Source organism: Cervus canadensis, chromosome 4 (genome assembly GCF_019320065.1).
Source record: "Cervus canadensis isolate Bull #8, Minnesota chromosome 4, ASM1932006v1, whole genome shotgun sequence".
NCBI classification, from domain to species: domain Eukaryota; kingdom Metazoa; phylum Chordata; class Mammalia; order Artiodactyla; family Cervidae; genus Cervus; species Cervus canadensis.
The window spans coordinates 89,322,761-89,340,561 of NC_057389.1; the positions used below are offsets into that span (position 1 = coordinate 89,322,761).

Here is a 17,801-nt window from a genome sequence, read left to right on the forward strand (position 1 = left end):
CCATTAAAAAAAATATTAAAAGTCATATTTTACAACCAGGTTGGTATAAAGGTATAAAGGTGAAAATAAGCCACACTGCATCGGGTTGATTTTTTTCCCCCCTTCTTTGATTTTCAAGGGAATGAAAACGTTTGCATGAATGAGCCTCTAAAAGCATCATTGGCCCATGCCTGCTGCGTTATGTTAGCCATGTGATGGTTAATCTATCCTGAAAACAATGAGGCTAGCTGAGAGATTCCCCGGACTTGATGGAGATTGCCAAAGAGACAGTGGCCTTTAAAAGTCATCTTGACCCCATCAGCAAGTACACAAAGTTGGCTAGAATAGAGTTCAATCCTGGCTGGGCTTTCCTCAAAAAATGATGAACATATTTTAATTTGGTTTTGGGGCTTCCCTGGTGGTTCAGATGGTAAAGAATCTGCCTGTCAATGCAGGAGTTACAGGTTCGATCCCTGGTTTGGGAAGATCCCCTGGAGGAGGAAATGGCTACCCACTCCAGTATTCTTGCCTGGGAAATCCCATAGACAGAGGAACCTGGTGGGCTACAGCCATTGAGTCACAAAGAGTCAGACTCTTAGTGATTAACACTTCCACTTTTCTGCCTAACCACAAAGTAGGTGGAATTCCATAGATACTTAAAAACACACATAAAAGTGAAGAAAGTGAAAGTCGCTCAGTCGTGTCCAACTCTTTGCGACCCCATGGACTATACAGTCCATGGAATTCTCCTGGCCAGAATACTGGAGTGGGTAGCCCTTCCCTTCTCCAGGGGATCTTCCCAACCCAGGGATTAAACCCAGGTCTCCCGCATTGTAGGCAGATTCTTTACCAGCTGAGCCACAAGGGAAGCCCAATACTCTGGAATAATCTATCAGAGTGCCTTTGGGATACTAAGTCTTAATCAACCCTCTGTATCACCCCCAGTTGGCTAAAGAAATGAGAAAATGCTGGGGGGCGGGGGAGTCATCCATGTGTGTGTAAATCATACACACATTGTCTAAATTGCTTCTTGGTGAAGGAAAAGTCTTGGGTCACTGGGGCAGAGAGTAGCATGCCTAGTCATTATAATTTGCAAAGAGACTGAAGGTAGAATTCTGTGCTCATGTATGTTGGGAATCATTATGTTTTTGGCGGGGTAGAGGGTTGAAGGGGTAGCTAGTGTTCCAGCTAAAGGAATTCAGAAATATTTGACTTTGGCAATGGCTGCTTTTGAGAGGTGTCTGCAGATAATTCAGTTTCAACAAAGCCCATTGCAGCACAGAAGTCCTCTAATTAAGACATATCAAAAGATGTTTTTAAAAAACATAAAGAGAAAAGGAGAGGAACTTCCCTGGTGGTCCAGTGGTTAAGGTCCTGAAGTTCCACTGCAGGGGGCACAGTTTCAATCCCTAGTCAGGGAACTAAGATTCTGCATGCCACATGGCATAATCAAAAATTTTAAAAACTGAATAATGGTGGGATCAGGCCACACCGGGCTCCTCTGTCTCTCAACAGATGGCAGTGGAGACTTGTCAGTTCTGTAAAGGCCACTTTGTGGTGAGACCATTCTGATTTTGCTTAAAGGGGGCTTCTAAGAGAAGCCCTGGCTTTGCCTAAGATTGATGTGGCCTGAGATGTAGAGTTTTGACTGTGTACATGTCTATCCAAAACCGAATGAATGAATGAATGATCGAACATTGATTGGGCAAAGGTTGAGCAGCTCTCTTAAGAAGGCAACATGAATTAGTTTTCTTTGGTAAAGGCAAGCTTAGAACCCATCTCAGGTCTTCCTACTGGCAACTAGTGTGACCAGCTCTATCTTCTAGAACGTTCCCTCAGACCATGTGAGTCCTGGGCACTGGTAAAGTCAAACTTCAGAGTGTCTGGGGCCAGGGCCAGGCCAATCCACCCAGGCAGGAAATTTCCTTGCCCTCAGGTAAGGAGTCTTCTCCACTAGACTAGGTCCTTCATCCCTCAGACAGGCACTTTCTTCCGCCTGCGACTAGGACCAGGTCCTAGGACTGGACCCCTCCCTCCCACCTCGGACAGGCCCGCCCGCCCCGCCACAGGACTCACTCCTGGCCAGCTCCAGGGTGCTGTCGCGGCTGTGCTGTTGCCGCAGCTGAGTGATGTACCCGCAGCAGTCCAGGAAGGCCTTGACGCACGCGTCGCCCTGCAGGATGAACTGGGCCCGGCGCTGGCACGGGAACTTCATGGGGTTGTCCCGCATGCCGTCTTCACAGCACTTGCGCAGATCGCCGCTGTACTGACCCACTGTGGGAACACAGGTTTCCCCCCCACGTCCCGCGCGCCCTCAGCTGCGGCCTCGAAGCAGCAGGCGCTCAGGACACAGCCCCAGGGAGAACTTCCCCACGGTCAGACCCTCCCCTTCCCTCTCTAGCTGGGATCCAGAATGGGTGGGGACCAGCGGAGGGCGCACACCTTTATCCATCCTCTTCTCCATGAGCTGCACCGAGCGGCGCCGGCGGACGGCTGGTTGCGGGCACAGCGGATCTAAAGGCAGGTGGAAGGGGAACCAGATGGGTTAGGCACCTACAATGTGTCCTTGGTTTCCTCCCCACCCCTACCCTCGCCGTGATGCTGGAGTGCTATTGCGGCCCATACCGAGGCTCAGAAAGAAGTGATTTGCGAGATGGTAGTGGCGTCGGGACTTCAACACCCCGCCCTGCACCCCAGAGCCCTGCCCTTAGCCAGTTCTCAGTATCTGGGGGATAGAGGCCCTGCTCCTCGCCTGCCCTGCCCCTCCCTGCGTCCTCACCTGCCCTCTGCTTGGTCTCCAGGCCCTGGCTGGTCTTGAGGGCGAGTCCTGCATCGGTGAAGACGCCGGCATAGTCTCTTCCACTGCCTGGGGTGCAGCCAATGTCCGCTTTCTCCACCACGTCCCAGATCTGCGGGGTGGGGTGGAGGCGGAGGGTCAGAAGTGCCGCCACCCTCTCGCCAACTTGTCCATCCAGCCCCACCCCATCCATCCTTATCCTGCTCCCCCAGCCGGCAGGTCACGATGGACAATCCAGAGTTGGGCTCTGGACTGTGACCTTTCCCAGCACCATCTCCAACGTGGACCTTTGTCCACCCACATTCTCATCCTTGACTTGACTTCCACCCATCCCCGTGTCTACATCCATTCGGACCTCTATGCTCAACCCATCTGCTCCTCTCCAGCACCATTCCCAGGTGGCTCAGTGGTAAAGAATCTGCCTGCCAATGCAGGAGACACAGGTCCCATCCCTGGGTGGGGAAGGTCCCCTGGAGAAGGAAATGGCAACCCACTCCAGTATTCTTGCCTGGGAAATGCCATGGACAGAGAAGCCTGGTGGGCTACAGTCCATGGAGTTGAAAAAGAGTTGGACAGGACTGAGTGACTGACGACAACAAGCATCATTCCCGCCTCACCCCAATGCCATCTCTGAACCAACCTCAGTGACTCTGGGGCATACCTTACTCTGGGTCAATTTGTTCTTCTTATTCAGCACAAACACGCCCTTGTCCACGGCCACCAGCCCCACTCGGGCCCCCTGGTCAGCCTCGATCTTCAGGGTGATCTGTTGCCCGGGTCGATGGTGCTTCTCTTCTTTCCCACCACTTTTCACCACCAGCTATGGGAGGGGAGCAGATTGGAGGGGGAAGTCAGCCCTGTAAGACCCCAAGAAGCCCAAGACAGAGGAGGTCTTGAGCTGGACTGAAAGGGGAGGGGAAGAAGCAAGCCAAACTGGCATCAGGCAGAAAATCAAGAAAAGAGAGAAAACCAGGGGCAAGAGAGATGCTGAGTGCAAGCCTCCACTCACGAAATAAATGAGTCATAGGGATCAAATACACAGGGTGAGGAAGATAGTCAATAACCGCATAGGATCTTTGTATGGTGACATGTGGTTACTAACAGGACTCATCATGGTGAGCATTTTGAAACCCACAGAAATATCGAATCACATATTGGTATTTGTTTTTTTTTTTCTTTTTCACATATTGATATTTGGATTGTAGAAATGTCGTACACCAGGAACTGACATAGTGGCATAGGTCAGTTAGGTACTTCCCTGTAGCTCAGTCCGTAAAGAATCCGCCTGCAATGCAGGAGAGCCAGGTTTGATCCCTGGGTCAGGAAGATCCCCTGGAGAAGGAAATGACAACCCACTCCAGTATTCTTGCCTGGGAAATCTCATGGACAGAGGAGCCTGGCAGACTACAGTCCGTGGGGTTGCAAAGAGTCGGACATGACTTAGCAAGTAACCACCACCATAGGTCAGTTATACTTCAAACAAACATACTCATAGAAAAAGAGATCAGATGTGTGGTAAAGGGAGGGGGCATTGAGTGAAAGTGGTTAAAAACAAACTTCCAGTTATAAGTACCAGGGGTGTAATGTACAACATAATAAATATATGTAATTAACCCTGCTGTGCCATCATATAGGAAGGTCGTTAGAGGAAACCCTGAATTCTCACCATGAGGGGAAAGATTTGTTTTTTTTCTACTTCTTTAATCTCATATCTCTATGACATGATCAATATTCACTCAACTTATTGTGGTGATCACTTATGATGTACCTAAGTTAAATCATTATGTTCTACACCTTAAACTTAGTGCTGTGTGTAAATTATATATCAATAAAACTGGAAGAAAAAGAAGCTACTAAGGGAACTTCCCTGGCGTTTCAGTGGTTAGGACTTCGCCTTCCAATTCAGGGAGTACAGGTTCGATCCCTGGTTGGGGCACTAAGATCCCACCTGCCTCCCAGCCAAAAAACCGAAAGCATAAAACAGAAGCAATGTTGTAACAAATTCAATAAAGACTTTAAAAAATGGTCCATATCACGAAAAAAAAGATGAAGAAGCTGAGGCTGAAAGAGATGGAAGAAAGAATGAGATGGAAAAGGAAGAGAGTCAGGAACTCTGAAATGGGGAAGAGGCATGGACTCAAGAGGTTGGAGAGAGACAGAGCCAGAGGCACAAGAAGGGGAGAGGGACAGCCAGGCGGAGGGTCCCCAGCTGGGCACAGAGAGGTGCCAGGGAGCTCACCGTGCCCATACATGAGTCCTTGACATCCACCCACACGGAGTCGGCCACCACCTCCCTCTGGCCGTTGGCATTAATCAGCGTGTAGTAGGCCACCAGGCGGAAGGAAGGAATGAAGTCCGATGTGATGGTCAAGGGCAACACGACCAGGTCCTGGCCGGGCTCTCGGTCCTGGCGTCCCACCTTCAACAGCTTCCCCTTGTTCATGATCTGGGAGGACGGTTCGGTATAAGGATCAGGAAGGTGAGTGGGAGAATGGGTGGGAGTGGGGAGGGGGGAATCTGGGATGGATGAGAGCTCCCAGGGATGCTGGGAGTTCTAGAAAGCCACGGACCATGTAGGTATAGTAGCGGATCTTGGCTTGCTGGCCGGGGTCTGTGCGCAGGTGGAAGTTGACGTTGAGAGTCTCCCCAGGCTTGAGCTCCATGCGGGGCACAGAGAGGTGCAGGTAGTTATTGGAGTTCCCCTGGGTGTTGTAGGGTAGGGCCTGCATGGTCTTGGTGGCCTGTCGCTCCTCGGGGATATTGTCCTTCTTTGTGCGTACCTAGTCAGGGAAAGATGGACGCCATGATGCCCACCCACCCTCCCCAGACACATCTAAATCCATACCCCTGAGACCAGGGTATTTTATGTGAGGAGAAAGACTTTGCAGATGAGATTAGGTTAAGGATCTTAAGGAGATGGGGAGGAGACTGAATGATCCAGGTGGGCCCAATGCTATCACAAGTGTCCATATAAGATGTCTAGGCAGGGACTTCCTTGATAGCATGGTGGATAAGAATCTGCCTACCAGTTCAGGGAACATGGGTTCGATCCCTGGTCCGGGAAGATTACACGCGCAATCTTAGTGGAGCAACTAAGCAAGATTAGTGGAGCAACTAAGCCTGTGTGTCACAACTATTGAGCCTATGCACCCTAGAGCCTGTGGTCTGCAACAAAGATAAGCCACCTCAATGAGAAATCCAAGCACCACAACTAGAGAAAATTGGCAAACAGCAATGAAGACCCAGTGCCACCAAAAATGAATAAATAAATAATTTAAAATAAAAAGACACCTGGGCAGAAGACATCTAGAAGGTAGGACCCTACTGTGCAGATGAGAACACATCTATGTATGCAAACTATTATATATAGAATGGATAAACAAGGCCCCACAGTAGAGCACAGGGAACTCTATTCAATATCCTGTGATAAACCATGAAACAAGCATGAAAAAGAATGTAAATATGCATATGTCTAACTGAATCACTTTGCTGTACAGCGGACATTAACACAACATTGTAAGTCAATTCTACTGCAATCAAATAAATGAAAACATAAAAAGAGCCCTTCTTTGCAAATGAAAACATCTCTGTGGATGGCACATCCCTTTATGCAAATGAAAGGATCCCACTCTATGCCCAGGACGGGATCCTTTTGTGCACAGGTTAGGACCCCCACTCTACAAAATTAAGGCCCCTGAGGCTGGCCCAGAACTCACGGTGATGGTCAGGGGATCCCGTTTGTTCTGTGTGTTGATGCTTAGCTTGGCCACGCCGTCATCCTGGGTCAAGGACTGCACGTTGCTGCCTTGGGTCACCACGGGGATGTGGCGGGCGGGGGAGCCGTCGGGGTTCGTCACGTACACCTGTGGGTACAGGGGCAGGTGGGGGCGTTCAGGCAGACCCAGAAGTGTGACCATGCTCAGGAGCAGAGTCGAGGGGTGCAGTCCTGCCCAGGGTCTCACCATGAGGTCGAAGGGCATGGCAGGTTTGAAGAACTTGGGGGTCTTGGTGAAATGGATCTGGTAGGGGGAAGTCACAATGGGGATCCCGGTGCGCTCTGCCTCCACCATGTCGCTGCCTGAGGGGGGCCAGCCGTGAGGGAGGGCTCCTGGGCCACCCCTCAGGACCAGGCTTCCCCTGTCAGATTGCACTCTGCCTTCGTACTGGGCCTCTGTCCTTGGACTGTATCCCATCGACCTGATTCCAGCTTCATTCTGAACATCCTCCCTCAGAATGAGTCTCCCTTCTTGCACTGGCTCTTCCCTGTCAGACTGGACCCTTCCTTCATTCTGGGCCTCCTCCCTCAGACTGGACCTCCCCTGCCAGACTGGACCCCTCCTTCATTCTGGGCCTCCTCCTTCAGACTGGCCCTCCCCTGCCAGACTTGACCCCTGCTCACCATTCTGGGGCCTCCTCTCTCAGACTAGACCTCCCCTGCCAGCCTGGAACCCCCACCGCCCTTCATTCTGGGCTTCCTCTCTCAGACGAGACCTCCCTTGTCAGACTGGATCCTGCCCCCTTCATTCTTGGCCTTCCCCCCTCAGACTGCACCTCCCCCTTCAGACTGGATTCCCCCACTTCTTTCTGGGTCTCCCCCCTCAGACTGGACCTCCCTCCTCAGACTGGATACCTGCTTCATTCTGTGTTTCCTCCCTCCGACTGGACCTCCCCCCTCAGACTGGATCCCCCTTTCATTCCAGGCCTCTGCCCCCAGACTGGGCCTCACCTGATTGCAAGATGACGGTGGCGGACACATATATGGACTTGCCCACCAGGGCATCAGCTCGGGAGGGCTGTACTCCATTCAGCAAAACCTGACGTCTCAGTATGGCTTCCCCATTACCATCGTTGATCTGGGGGAGACAGTAAGGGTTCATGGCGGACGGGGGACCTCGGGGGAGGGCCCGGGGGGTGGGCTCAGGCGACAGGAGACAGGAAGGGTGTTCAGAGTGGAGGAGACCAGACAGGGCCTCTGTTAGGTACCGGAACACGGGTGAGGGAGTGAGTCAATGAAATTCTCCTGTCACCATCCTGGACCCCAAAGATGACGAAAGCTGTTCCATCCACGTGCTCCCCATACAAGAACCTACGATGCAGGGACAGTCTCAGATTCTTGCCTCTGCAGATGAGTCTTCCTCCAAACTGGCTTTGGCCTCGCTTGAGCCCCTCCCCCCACTTGGCCCCTCCCCCTGCCCCTCACCTGGCAATGATGTTGATCTTCAGGCCATCTGGGTCATCAATGTAGTAGAACTTCTCTTCAGGCTCTAGTTGGACCTCAAAACTGGGAAGCACTGGGGGGACAGATCATGTTGGTGGGGGCCCAGCACTGGGCCCAGCCTGATGCATCCCCCCATCCCCCCAACCCCAGCTCCCTGGTCCTCTTACCATATTCCTTCACCTCAAAGTCAGCGGAGAAGACCTGCTGCGGAGAGTCTTCATAGTGGGCTTTGATCTTCCAGACCCCCATGCTGTGGGGAGGGCAGGCTGGTGATCTGGGCAGACCTGGCAGCCCCCCACTCCCTCTCCTGGGGTAGGGGAGCCCCAAACCCCCTCCGGGAAGGCCTGACATACTTCACCAGCTCTGGAATATTCCAAGACAAGGCCAAGATGCCAAATTGGTTGTGAGAAGACTGGGAGTCCCGCTTGACGGGGATGCCGTCGGGGGTCTGGGGGGACACAGAGAAATGGCCCTTCAGAGATGAGGCTTTGCCTCTTGGCTCTCCCCTCCTTGTCTGTGTCTGGACATTCTCTCTGTGTTAGGTCCTCAGGGGCAGTGGTGAAGAACGTGCCTCCGAGCCAGTCAGCTTGGGTTCAAATCCCCACTGAGCCCATTACAAGCTGTGTGACCTTGGGCAAGTTACTTAGCCTCTCTGTGCTCAATGCGCATATCTAGAAAAAGATAATTATTTCTCCTATGTCACTGGTTTGGGACATGTTAATATAGGCAAGAGCTGATGATGACCAGTGTCTCTCCAAAAACAAATAATAACTAGCATTTGGGACTTCCCTGGTGGTGGTCCAGTGGCTAAGACTCCACGCTTCCAATGCAGGGATCACACGTTTGATCCCTGGTCATGGAACTAGATTCCACATGCCGCAGTTAAGACGCGACACAACCTAACAAATAAATGTTAAAAATGATAATAACTAGCATGTGTCTTTCTATGGTGATGGAGGACCCCGTGCTAAGCATTTGATTAGCACATACATACACCACACATAACTGCCCACATTTGCCTTTCTGACACAGCAATGTTGCACGGCTCGACCTCATACACATACGATTTCATGCATTGCCAATAGTTAAACATCAGGAGACATCACATAGAAATCTGGTTTTCTGGCTTCTCTTGGAAATTGGGGTCACTGTGGATAAAATGCTTCTGTTGGTACGGGGTGACATTTGCTGCGAGCTGAACACTGTGCCTTTAGGGGAGATGTGTGTCTTGTTCCCTGTAGACCCCAAAATCTCTAAAGCCAGCTCACAGCCTTCAGGACCTGGGCCTTGTTAGCTGTGTGTAATCTCAGTAAATACTCAAGAAGATCCCCAGAGGAGGACATGCCCCAGTCTTCCTCCCCTCTCTCCCCCTTCCTCTACATGTATGGTCCCCTCGCCTTCCCTCCCTCCTTCCAGTAAGTTTTTATTTATCCTACTACCCGCCAAGCCTGCTGTCAACAGAAAATCCCTTCCCCTCCATTTGTTTGGAATTTATGTTCAGTGGAGGTTAGGGGAAGGTGCAATTAATAAAATGTATAGAGCCAATTTACAAGATGCCAGAAGGAGAGGGGGTGTTGCAATTTTACAGGGCACTCAGGGAGATCTCACTGTAAAACTTGGACACTGGAACAAAGACTTGAAGGAGGTGAGGGAGCGGTCTGTGTGGAAATTTCCAGGAAAAGGGTTTTCTGGGTAGGGGGAATAGTGCATGCAAAGGGCCTGGGGCAGGGCTGTGCCCGAGGAGACTGGTGTGTTGCTGGAGCAGAGTGAGCCGAGCAGAAGAGAGGGAAGAAGCGAGGGCAGGGAGGGGAGGGGGTAGGTCTTGCAGAGTCTTGTGGGCTGCAGGAGGACTTGAAATTGTGTTCTCAGGCAAGTGGGAGCCCTGGAGGGCTGGGGGCAGAGAAGGGGGCAGGGCCTGACTCAAGTGCTCACGAGCGCCCTCTGGCGGCACTAGAGAATTAGTGTCCGTCACCATCCCACTCTTCGGATGAAGAAACAGACTCGGAAAGGTGAAGTGACCTGTCCAGAGTCACACAGTGACCGGGTGTCTATCTGGAGCTAGAATCCACAGGCGCAAGCAAGCTTCGCCCCACGTGGTCACCCTGGGTGCGCGCCCCCTCTCCCGACCTCTCCATATGCCTCTCTGACTTTGGGTCTCCGCGGGTGGCTCTTTCTCTGTCTCGATCTCTTTGTCTCTCCCGGAGTCTCAGCCCCGGGTAGGTCTGGGGCCCCGGTTGGCTGGTACCTCGATGCTGACGATAACCGTCTGGCCCACGGGCAGCAGCTTGTGGTCGACAGTGAAGACCCGATAGAGGACTGAGAGGCGGTGGGAGAGAAAGAGAGCGTTGGGTGAGACTCCGCCCCTCCCCTGGCCCTGCCCCGCCCCCACCCCGCCTTCTCCAGCCACCCCTCCCCGCCCCTTACCCGTGGAGCCTGGGGTGTAGATGGTCTTGTCTGTCTGGATGAAGAGGTACCCGCTCTGAAGGCTGATCAGCACCACCTTCTCCACCGCAACATCCCCGAAGGTCGCGAGGACAGTCACGAACTTATGCCCCTTGTCTGATTTTAACTCTTTGCTGGCCGGGATCTGGGCATGAACCAAGAGATCTTTAGGGGCCTGCTCCACCTGCCCCTCTTCACAACACAGCCTGCCCATCAATTCTGGTTTGCCCAGATTTGGGGAGTAACGGGGTACTGAGATGGGGGAAAGGTAAGAGAGGGGGTGGGGGTCAGAGGGAGGGATGGGAAGGGGGAGTAAGACTGGCGACTCAGAGGAGGGAGGGCTCAGAAGGGGAAGGGGACTCAAAGAGAAGACTCAGATGGAAGGGCCTCTGAAAGAAGAGGAGGGCTTGGAGGGGGAGGGGCTTGGAGGGACGGGGGTCAGAAATGGGAAAGGACCCAGAGATCCCAGGGCTTGCAAGGAGGCGGGCTTGAGAGAGATCAGGGGTCTACTGTATAGCACAGGGACCTCTGCTCAATATTATGTAACAGCCTAATGGGGCAAGAATTTGAAAAAGAACAGATACATGCATATGTATCACTGAATCACTTGACTGTACACCTGAAATTACTGCAACATTGCTAATCAATTATGCTCCAGTATAAATTAAAAGTTTTTTTTTTTTTTTTTTTTTTAAAGCTGGGAACCCAAAGCCAGTGCTTTGGGACAACCCAGAGGGATAGGGCGGAGAAGGCAATGGCAACCCACTCCAGTCCTCTTGCCTGGACAATCCCATGGACGGAGGAGCCTGGTAGGCTGCAGTCCATGGGGTCGCTAAGAGTTGGACACGACTGAGCAACTTCACTTTCACTTTTCACTTTCATGCATTGGAGAAGGAAATGGCAACCCACTCCAGTGTTCTTGCCTGCAGAATCCCAGGGAGGGGGGACCCTGGTGGGCTGCCGTCTATGGGGTCGCACAGAGTCGAACACGGCTGAAGCGTCTTAGCAGCAGCAGTAGCAGAGGGATAGGGTGGGGACCAAAGTGGATGCGGGGACCTGTGGCCGATTCATGTTGATGTATGGCAAAAAGCCATCACAATATTGTAAAGTAATTGTGCTCCAATTAAAATAAGTTAATTAATTTAAAATAAAAAAGAAGCTCTGAGAAAGCACGGGATGAAGCAGTGGGAGGGGCTCAGAAAAGGGAGGGCTCAGATGGGGGAGGGGGAGACTCCGAAGGGGCGGGGCTCAGAGAGGGAGCAGGGGCTCAGCCGGGTGGAGGACTCTTAGAACTGGGGCGGCATCCGCAGGACTGGGCTCCCTGGCGCGCCCACCTTGATAGTGACGGTGGCCAGGTAGCCATTGTCGTTGTTCAGCTGGGTGTTTTCGTTTGACAGCACTTGTTTCTTGGCCGGGAAGTCGTGGACGGTGACCGAGACCGGAATATTCCCTTGTCCTCCGTGGGCCTCCAGCACCACCGTCTCCTCACTCTCCAGACGCAGGATGTTGGGGGTGATCATGGAATACCTGCCGGAGGGGAGAATGGGGCGTGGAGCTGTCATCCCCGGAAGCCCGAGATGCCAGCCCTTCCCCAGGGTGAGCGCTCTGCCCCAGTCCCTGGTCTCACAGGGGATCCGGTGACCCGGCAGATAGCTGGGGGGAAGCGGGGCGGTGCTTCACATCCCATCAACTCCTGAACATCAAAATCAGAGGTGCCAACTCTTCCAAGACTCTAGACTTCCAAACTCACCACTGAACACACTTATTCCAGGAGCTCTAATCCCGAAATCTTTAAACACCCCAAATCTCTAAACACCCAACCCCGGAACACCACATGCGCTGTGTGCTAAATGGCTTCAGTCGTGTCCGACGCTTTGCTACCCTCTAGACTGTAGCCGGCCAGGCTCCTCTGTTCATGGGATTCTCCAGACGAGAACACCGGAGTGGGTTGCCGGTGCCCTCCTCCAGGGGATCTTCCCAACCCAGGGATCGAACCCGTGTCTCCTGTGTCTCCTGCATTGCAGGATTCCTTACCTGCTGAGCCACCAGGGCAGCCCAGAACATCCCAAACTTCTCCCTAAACCTGTGGCACCCCAGACCCAGATCCATGCCCTCAGTCACATACACCCATCAGAAATCTCTAGACCCTTAAAACCTGAAACTGCAAACTCCCAGAATCTATGATGGTCAAATGTCCAGGACGCCAAATCACCTCTCCTGCAGAATCACTCATCACTGCACACACGCCCTACACATGCAGGGCTGCTTACCACAAATGCATACTCCCATCTCTGAAGCGGCCTTTTTTGGGGGTCAGGCTGTGACTACTCACATGGGGCTCCCCAGGGCCATGGGGAGACTGGCTAGAAGCAGCAGCAGCAGCAGGCTGGGACCTGAGGTGGGCTGCATGGTGCTGGGGCAGTGGAGGGACGGAGGGACGGAGGGAGAGGGCAGGGGGGGAGTGAGCTGAGGTTGCTGGAGGCTGCCTTTTATCTGGCTCCTGCCTTCCTCCCTCCTCCTACCAGCCCTCACTCCCCGAGGCCTTCCCCCTCCCTGGGACTGCCCCAGATTTCTCAATACTGTTTCCTAAGTTTTTCAATCTGTAGGGCCAGCACGCCTGGCATAAATGACCCGGGGCCATGTTCTTCAGCTACAGGGACACAACAGCCTCCTGCCCAGGCCTCCCTCGGGGTCATGGCCAGCTGGTGATCAGGGACCTTTCCCTGTTACATCCACTTGGTAGTAGATGAAAGCAGAGGGCCGAGAGCCACCCCTTGCCCCCAAATCCAGATATCTGGACCTGGCCCTCTGACTACTTTTAATCATGCATTTATTCACCAGACTCTTCCTTTGAGTCTATCTCTGTGCTAGCATCTCATGTCCCACTTCCAGAATCTTCCATGTTGGCATGGGGCTGGGGGCCAGGGACAGACTCCAGCATCAATGCTCCTAGTCCCACGGAGTGTTTTCTCCAGTGGAGAAAGACTCAGCTTCTTGGAGGGTCAGGGAAGGTTTCTTGGAGGAGGGGACATTTCAACTGGGCTTTGAAGTATATGTAGGAGTTCACTATCCAACTGAGAATGTTTTCTACGGCAAGGAGAGCCTGGAATTCCCTCCACCTACTCTCGTCAAGAGGCCTGAGTGGCTATGTGGTTTTAAAAAGTCATAATTGGGGAAAGTCCCATGGCTAGCTTTTGTGTTACATCAACACCTTCTTAAGGGAGGGAGGTTCAAGAGGGATGGGACATGTGTATACCTATGACTGATTCATGTTTATGTATGGCAGAAACCAACACAACATTGTAAAGCAATTATCCTCCAATTAAAAAATAAATTTAAAAACATCCTCTTAGGATATTATTATTATTAAAAATTGTATTTAACTTGTTGCATATGAATTGGTAATATGGTTCAATATCCAAAAGGTAATCTTCCTCCTGCTCTTGTTGGTAGCCACCACAGTCTCAGACCGGAGAAGGCAATGGCACCCCACTCCAGTACTCTTGCCTGGAAAATCCCATGGACGGAGGAGCCTGGTAGGCCGCAGTCCATGGGGTCACTACGAGTCGGACACGACTGAGCGACTTCACTTTCGCTGTTCACTTTTATGCATTGGAGAAGGAAATGGCAACCCACTGCAGTGTTCTTGCCTGGAGAATCCCAGGGATGGGGTCGCACAGAGCCGGACACGACTGAAGTGACTTAGCAGCAGCAGCAGGGTCTCAGACATGACCATGTAACCAAGTCTCATGTTTCTCTCCAGAGGTATATTATACATTTACGAACATTCACACGTTTCAAAAACAAATATCAGAAAGCTCTACAGACTCTTCTTCCTGGTCTCCCTGGGTTACACCTTGCTTTTTCATAAACAATATACCATAGAGATTGTTTCATTATCAGAGCACAGAGAGCTTCCTTGTTCTTACAGGCTGTGAAAGTAACCAGTCATCTACTGATGGACAGACAGACTTCCTATTGTTATAAAACCATGCTCCCTGCAGAGATAATCTGCATTATTGCCCAGTTCTTGCCCAGTTATTGCCCAGTTCTCATGATTATTAACTGGTAAACCTTGGGGAAATTACTGATAACCACTTGAGCCTCAGTTTCCTCGTATAAAGGGGTTATAACGGCAAGCAACTTCAAAGGGTTCTTACTACAATGAGAAAAGATAATTCTGATCAAAGGCTGTGTGTTAACAGTAACCTTGCTAGATATCGCTAAATTCCCCTCCATAGTTATATTGATTTGCATATTCACCAGTCTTGCACAAAATTGCCAATTTCCTCATTTCCACCCCGCCCCCAGCCCACTGCCCCACTTAAGGCCACATCGTCCAAACTGGATTTTTGCCTCAGTGTCAATTTAATTTGCTTGTAAATTGAGCCTCTGGGGGATGGGGGGAATGTGAAGCCAGATGTAGGGAGGATGGGGGATCTAGAGCCCTGAAGAGATGGAGGATTCAGAAGCCCAGAGGGTTGTTTTCCAAAGCCTCCTTGAAGGGGTTAACAGGGACCTCACTCTGATTTCCTGTAAACCATGCTCTTTTCCCGGCCATGCCCCCATGTCCCGAGTAAGGGGAGGCGTGGAGAAACAACAAACTTGGCCTCTGTCTGATCTGATTGCAACATGCTTTCTTTGGAAGAGGAGGAGGAGGAGGGGGAGGCAAACACTTGCTTACTCTACAGAACTGGGGTTCAACTTCTGAAACTGAGATGTGGCCACCTGCCAGGATCCTCCACTCCCCAATACTTTCTTTATCTTTCTCTCCTGTCCACTGGCCAAAATATTCACCAGGTTTCCTGGTTCCGTTATAGGCTTAAGCCTTAGGGCTCTGTGATTTGTCAAGAAATCAAGAATTTGAAAAGGAATTCCTGCTGACCTCGCTCTCCCTGTGAGGTTGCCTGCCCCTCCCTCAGAGCCTCAGTTAGTCCATCTGAACAATGGGGTTGATGGCAGTTCCTGCAGCTTTGTTTTTTATTTTTTATTTTGGCCACACCGTGCAGCAGGCAGGTGGGATCTTAGTTCCCCTGACCAGGGATCGAAACTGCCCCCCTGCATTTGAAGTGCAGTCTTAACCACTGGACTGCCAGGGAAGTCCCAGTTCCTGCTGTTTTGACAATTAAGAGAACCCAGATGCTGTGAGAGACACAAGTTTGATTCCTGGGTTGGGAAGATCCCCTAGAGGAGGGCATGGCTACCCACTCCAGTATTCTTGCCTGAAGAATCCCATGGACAGGGGAGCCTGGTGGGCTACAGTCCATGGCGTAGCAAAGAGTCGGACACCGAGCGACTGAGTACACACAGATGCCCTGAAGTCCTGGGCTTGGAGGGAAGGCTCATGCCCACAGCGATGGAGGTCTGAGAAGGGTCCTACCCATGACATCAAGGAGGTGACCGAAGGGATGGAGGTGAAAATGAACCAAGGTCTCCTGGGAGGGAAGGAAACCAGAGGAATTCTTCCAGGCTTTTTTCAGGGGAATGGATATTTGCATCCAGAAGTTTGGGAGGGGGATGATGGGAAAGATAAGCCAACAGGGGAGAAAGAGAAGGAGGCACTCCTGGTGTGGACCCAGGGGGAGCGAGGCTGCCTGGGCAGGTTCTAAGTGGAATATCTAGGAGATTTTTTTTTTTTTTTTGGCCATGCCATACATCTTGCAGGATCTTAGTTTCCTGACCAGGGAACAAACCCAGAAACCCCTGCACTGGAAGCCCAGAGTCCTAACCACTGGACCATCAGGGATGCCCCTCTAGGAGACTCTTACACCAACAGAATATGTTTGCTTGTTGTTGTTTAGTCCCTAAGTTGTGCCCAACTCTTTTGCAACACCATGGATTGTAGCCCACCAGGGCCTTCTGTCCATGGCATTTCCCTGGCAAGAATCCTGGAGTGAGTTGCCATTTCCTTCTCCAGGGGATCTTCTTGAATCAGGGATTGAACCTAAGTCATTTGCATTGGCAGGTGGATCCCGTGCCACTGAGCCACCAGAGAAACCCAAAATATTTGTTATTTATCTGAAATACAGATTTAACTGGGCATCTTGTATTTTGTCTGGCAACCCTAGCTAGGATGCAAATAGAATGGGGGGGCAGAAACGGGCGTGATTTCTGAGTGACGGGAGCCCAGGTGCCCCTCTCCCCTTCAGTCCCCTTCATTTGCCTTAGTATTGTTATCTCCTGGCTGCACCCCAACCCCACCCTTTCCCCACACAGGCGTGGCCACATCTGGGAGCAGCGGACATCCATCTTCCTCATCCTTCACTCCCGCCCATTCCAGGATGGGTGCTACACTGCTTTCTGGGAATTTCTCTCCAGGACCCAGAGCCTGGCCCCACCTCCACCTCCCCCACCAGGCTCCCCCTTCTCCCCTACTTGTTACTCATTAACTTGGGTTAACCTTGATCTGATGGAACCCATCCATTTGCCCTCTGGCTCCTTTCCCCCACCTACTCATGCATATGCAAGCAGAGACAGTAGGAACCCTCTACCTTGGGGGATGCAGGGGCCAGGGGTGTTTTGTTTTTTTTTTCCCTTGAACGTGCCACTCAGCTTGAAGGATCTTAGTTCCCCAACCAGGGATCGAACCCAGGCCATCAGCAGTGACGGTGGAGTCCTAACCACTGGACCACCAGGGAATTCCAAGCCAAAAGTTTTGACTCCAGCTTTGCTTTCTCTCAGCCTCTGTTGCTCATCTTTAAATTAGACATTGCAGCTACTGAACTTCCCTCTGAGTTTTGGGTGACAGCACATATCATCAGGCAAGCTAGTGCTCAGACAGGCGCCGGGCACTTGGTGCATGCAGGATGTAATGAACTGTATTTTTATTTTTACTAACACCTGCTTCCCCTCTCTCTTGCCTTATTTCAGTGACAGCCCCTCCAGGCCTCCAAGCCAGAGTTCCCTCTTCCTCATCCCCTGTAATCCTCCCTGGGACCCCTTGGTTGTCTCTCCCCATCCATCCTTCTTTCCACCCCTGTGGTCCCTGGCCTCCTTGCTATAAACTCACCTCTTCCAGGTCATCTAGTACATAGCAACTGGGGATTTTTTTTTCCTTTGGACTCATGGTACAGCATGTGGGATCTTAGTTTTCTGACCAGGGATTGAACCTGCGCCCCTCAAACTGCAAGTATGGAGTCTTAACCACTGAACCACCAGAGAAGTCCCTGGGGACTTTTTTCTAAAACACACCTTTGCATTCCTTCTACAAAATTATGATGTGTAATATCGGAATGTATGCTAGTGACTGTGAACCTCTCAGTGGCAGCATCTTATTGATTTTATGCATCTTAACTTTGCACATCTTGTTTATTCTGAATGCCTCAGGTGCTATTGTTGTTTAGTTGCTCGGTCGTGTCTGACGCT

General features: G+C 51.6%; 1 protein-coding gene across 1 annotated transcript in view; it reads right to left on the reverse strand.

Moving 5' to 3' along the window:
* Nucleotides 1-12,925, reverse strand: part of C3 (complement C3) — a 36,456-nt gene extending 23,531 nt beyond the window's left edge. Inside the window, exons 1-17 of the mRNA XM_043466385.1 lie at nucleotides 12,769-12,925; nucleotides 11,771-11,963; nucleotides 10,419-10,581; nucleotides 10,240-10,310; nucleotides 8,348-8,442; nucleotides 8,162-8,244; nucleotides 7,977-8,067; nucleotides 7,760-7,862; nucleotides 7,503-7,629; nucleotides 6,739-6,854; nucleotides 6,493-6,639; nucleotides 5,347-5,556; nucleotides 5,016-5,222; nucleotides 3,438-3,596; nucleotides 2,759-2,888; nucleotides 2,422-2,493; nucleotides 2,056-2,253 (exon numbers count right to left, since the gene is read on the reverse strand). Of these exons, the coding sequence (XP_043322320.1) occupies nucleotides 2,056-2,253; nucleotides 2,422-2,493; nucleotides 2,759-2,888; nucleotides 3,438-3,596; nucleotides 5,016-5,222; nucleotides 5,347-5,556; nucleotides 6,493-6,639; nucleotides 6,739-6,854; nucleotides 7,503-7,629; nucleotides 7,760-7,862; nucleotides 7,977-8,067; nucleotides 8,162-8,244; nucleotides 8,348-8,442; nucleotides 10,240-10,310; nucleotides 10,419-10,581; nucleotides 11,771-11,963; nucleotides 12,769-12,845 (2,242 nt within the window). The 5' untranslated portion in view covers nucleotides 12,846-12,925. The remainder of the gene's footprint in view (nucleotides 1-2,055; nucleotides 2,254-2,421; nucleotides 2,494-2,758; nucleotides 2,889-3,437; nucleotides 3,597-5,015; nucleotides 5,223-5,346; nucleotides 5,557-6,492; nucleotides 6,640-6,738; nucleotides 6,855-7,502; nucleotides 7,630-7,759; nucleotides 7,863-7,976; nucleotides 8,068-8,161; nucleotides 8,245-8,347; nucleotides 8,443-10,239; nucleotides 10,311-10,418; nucleotides 10,582-11,770; nucleotides 11,964-12,768) is intronic.
* Nucleotides 12,926-17,801: the final 4,876 nt, after the last annotated feature.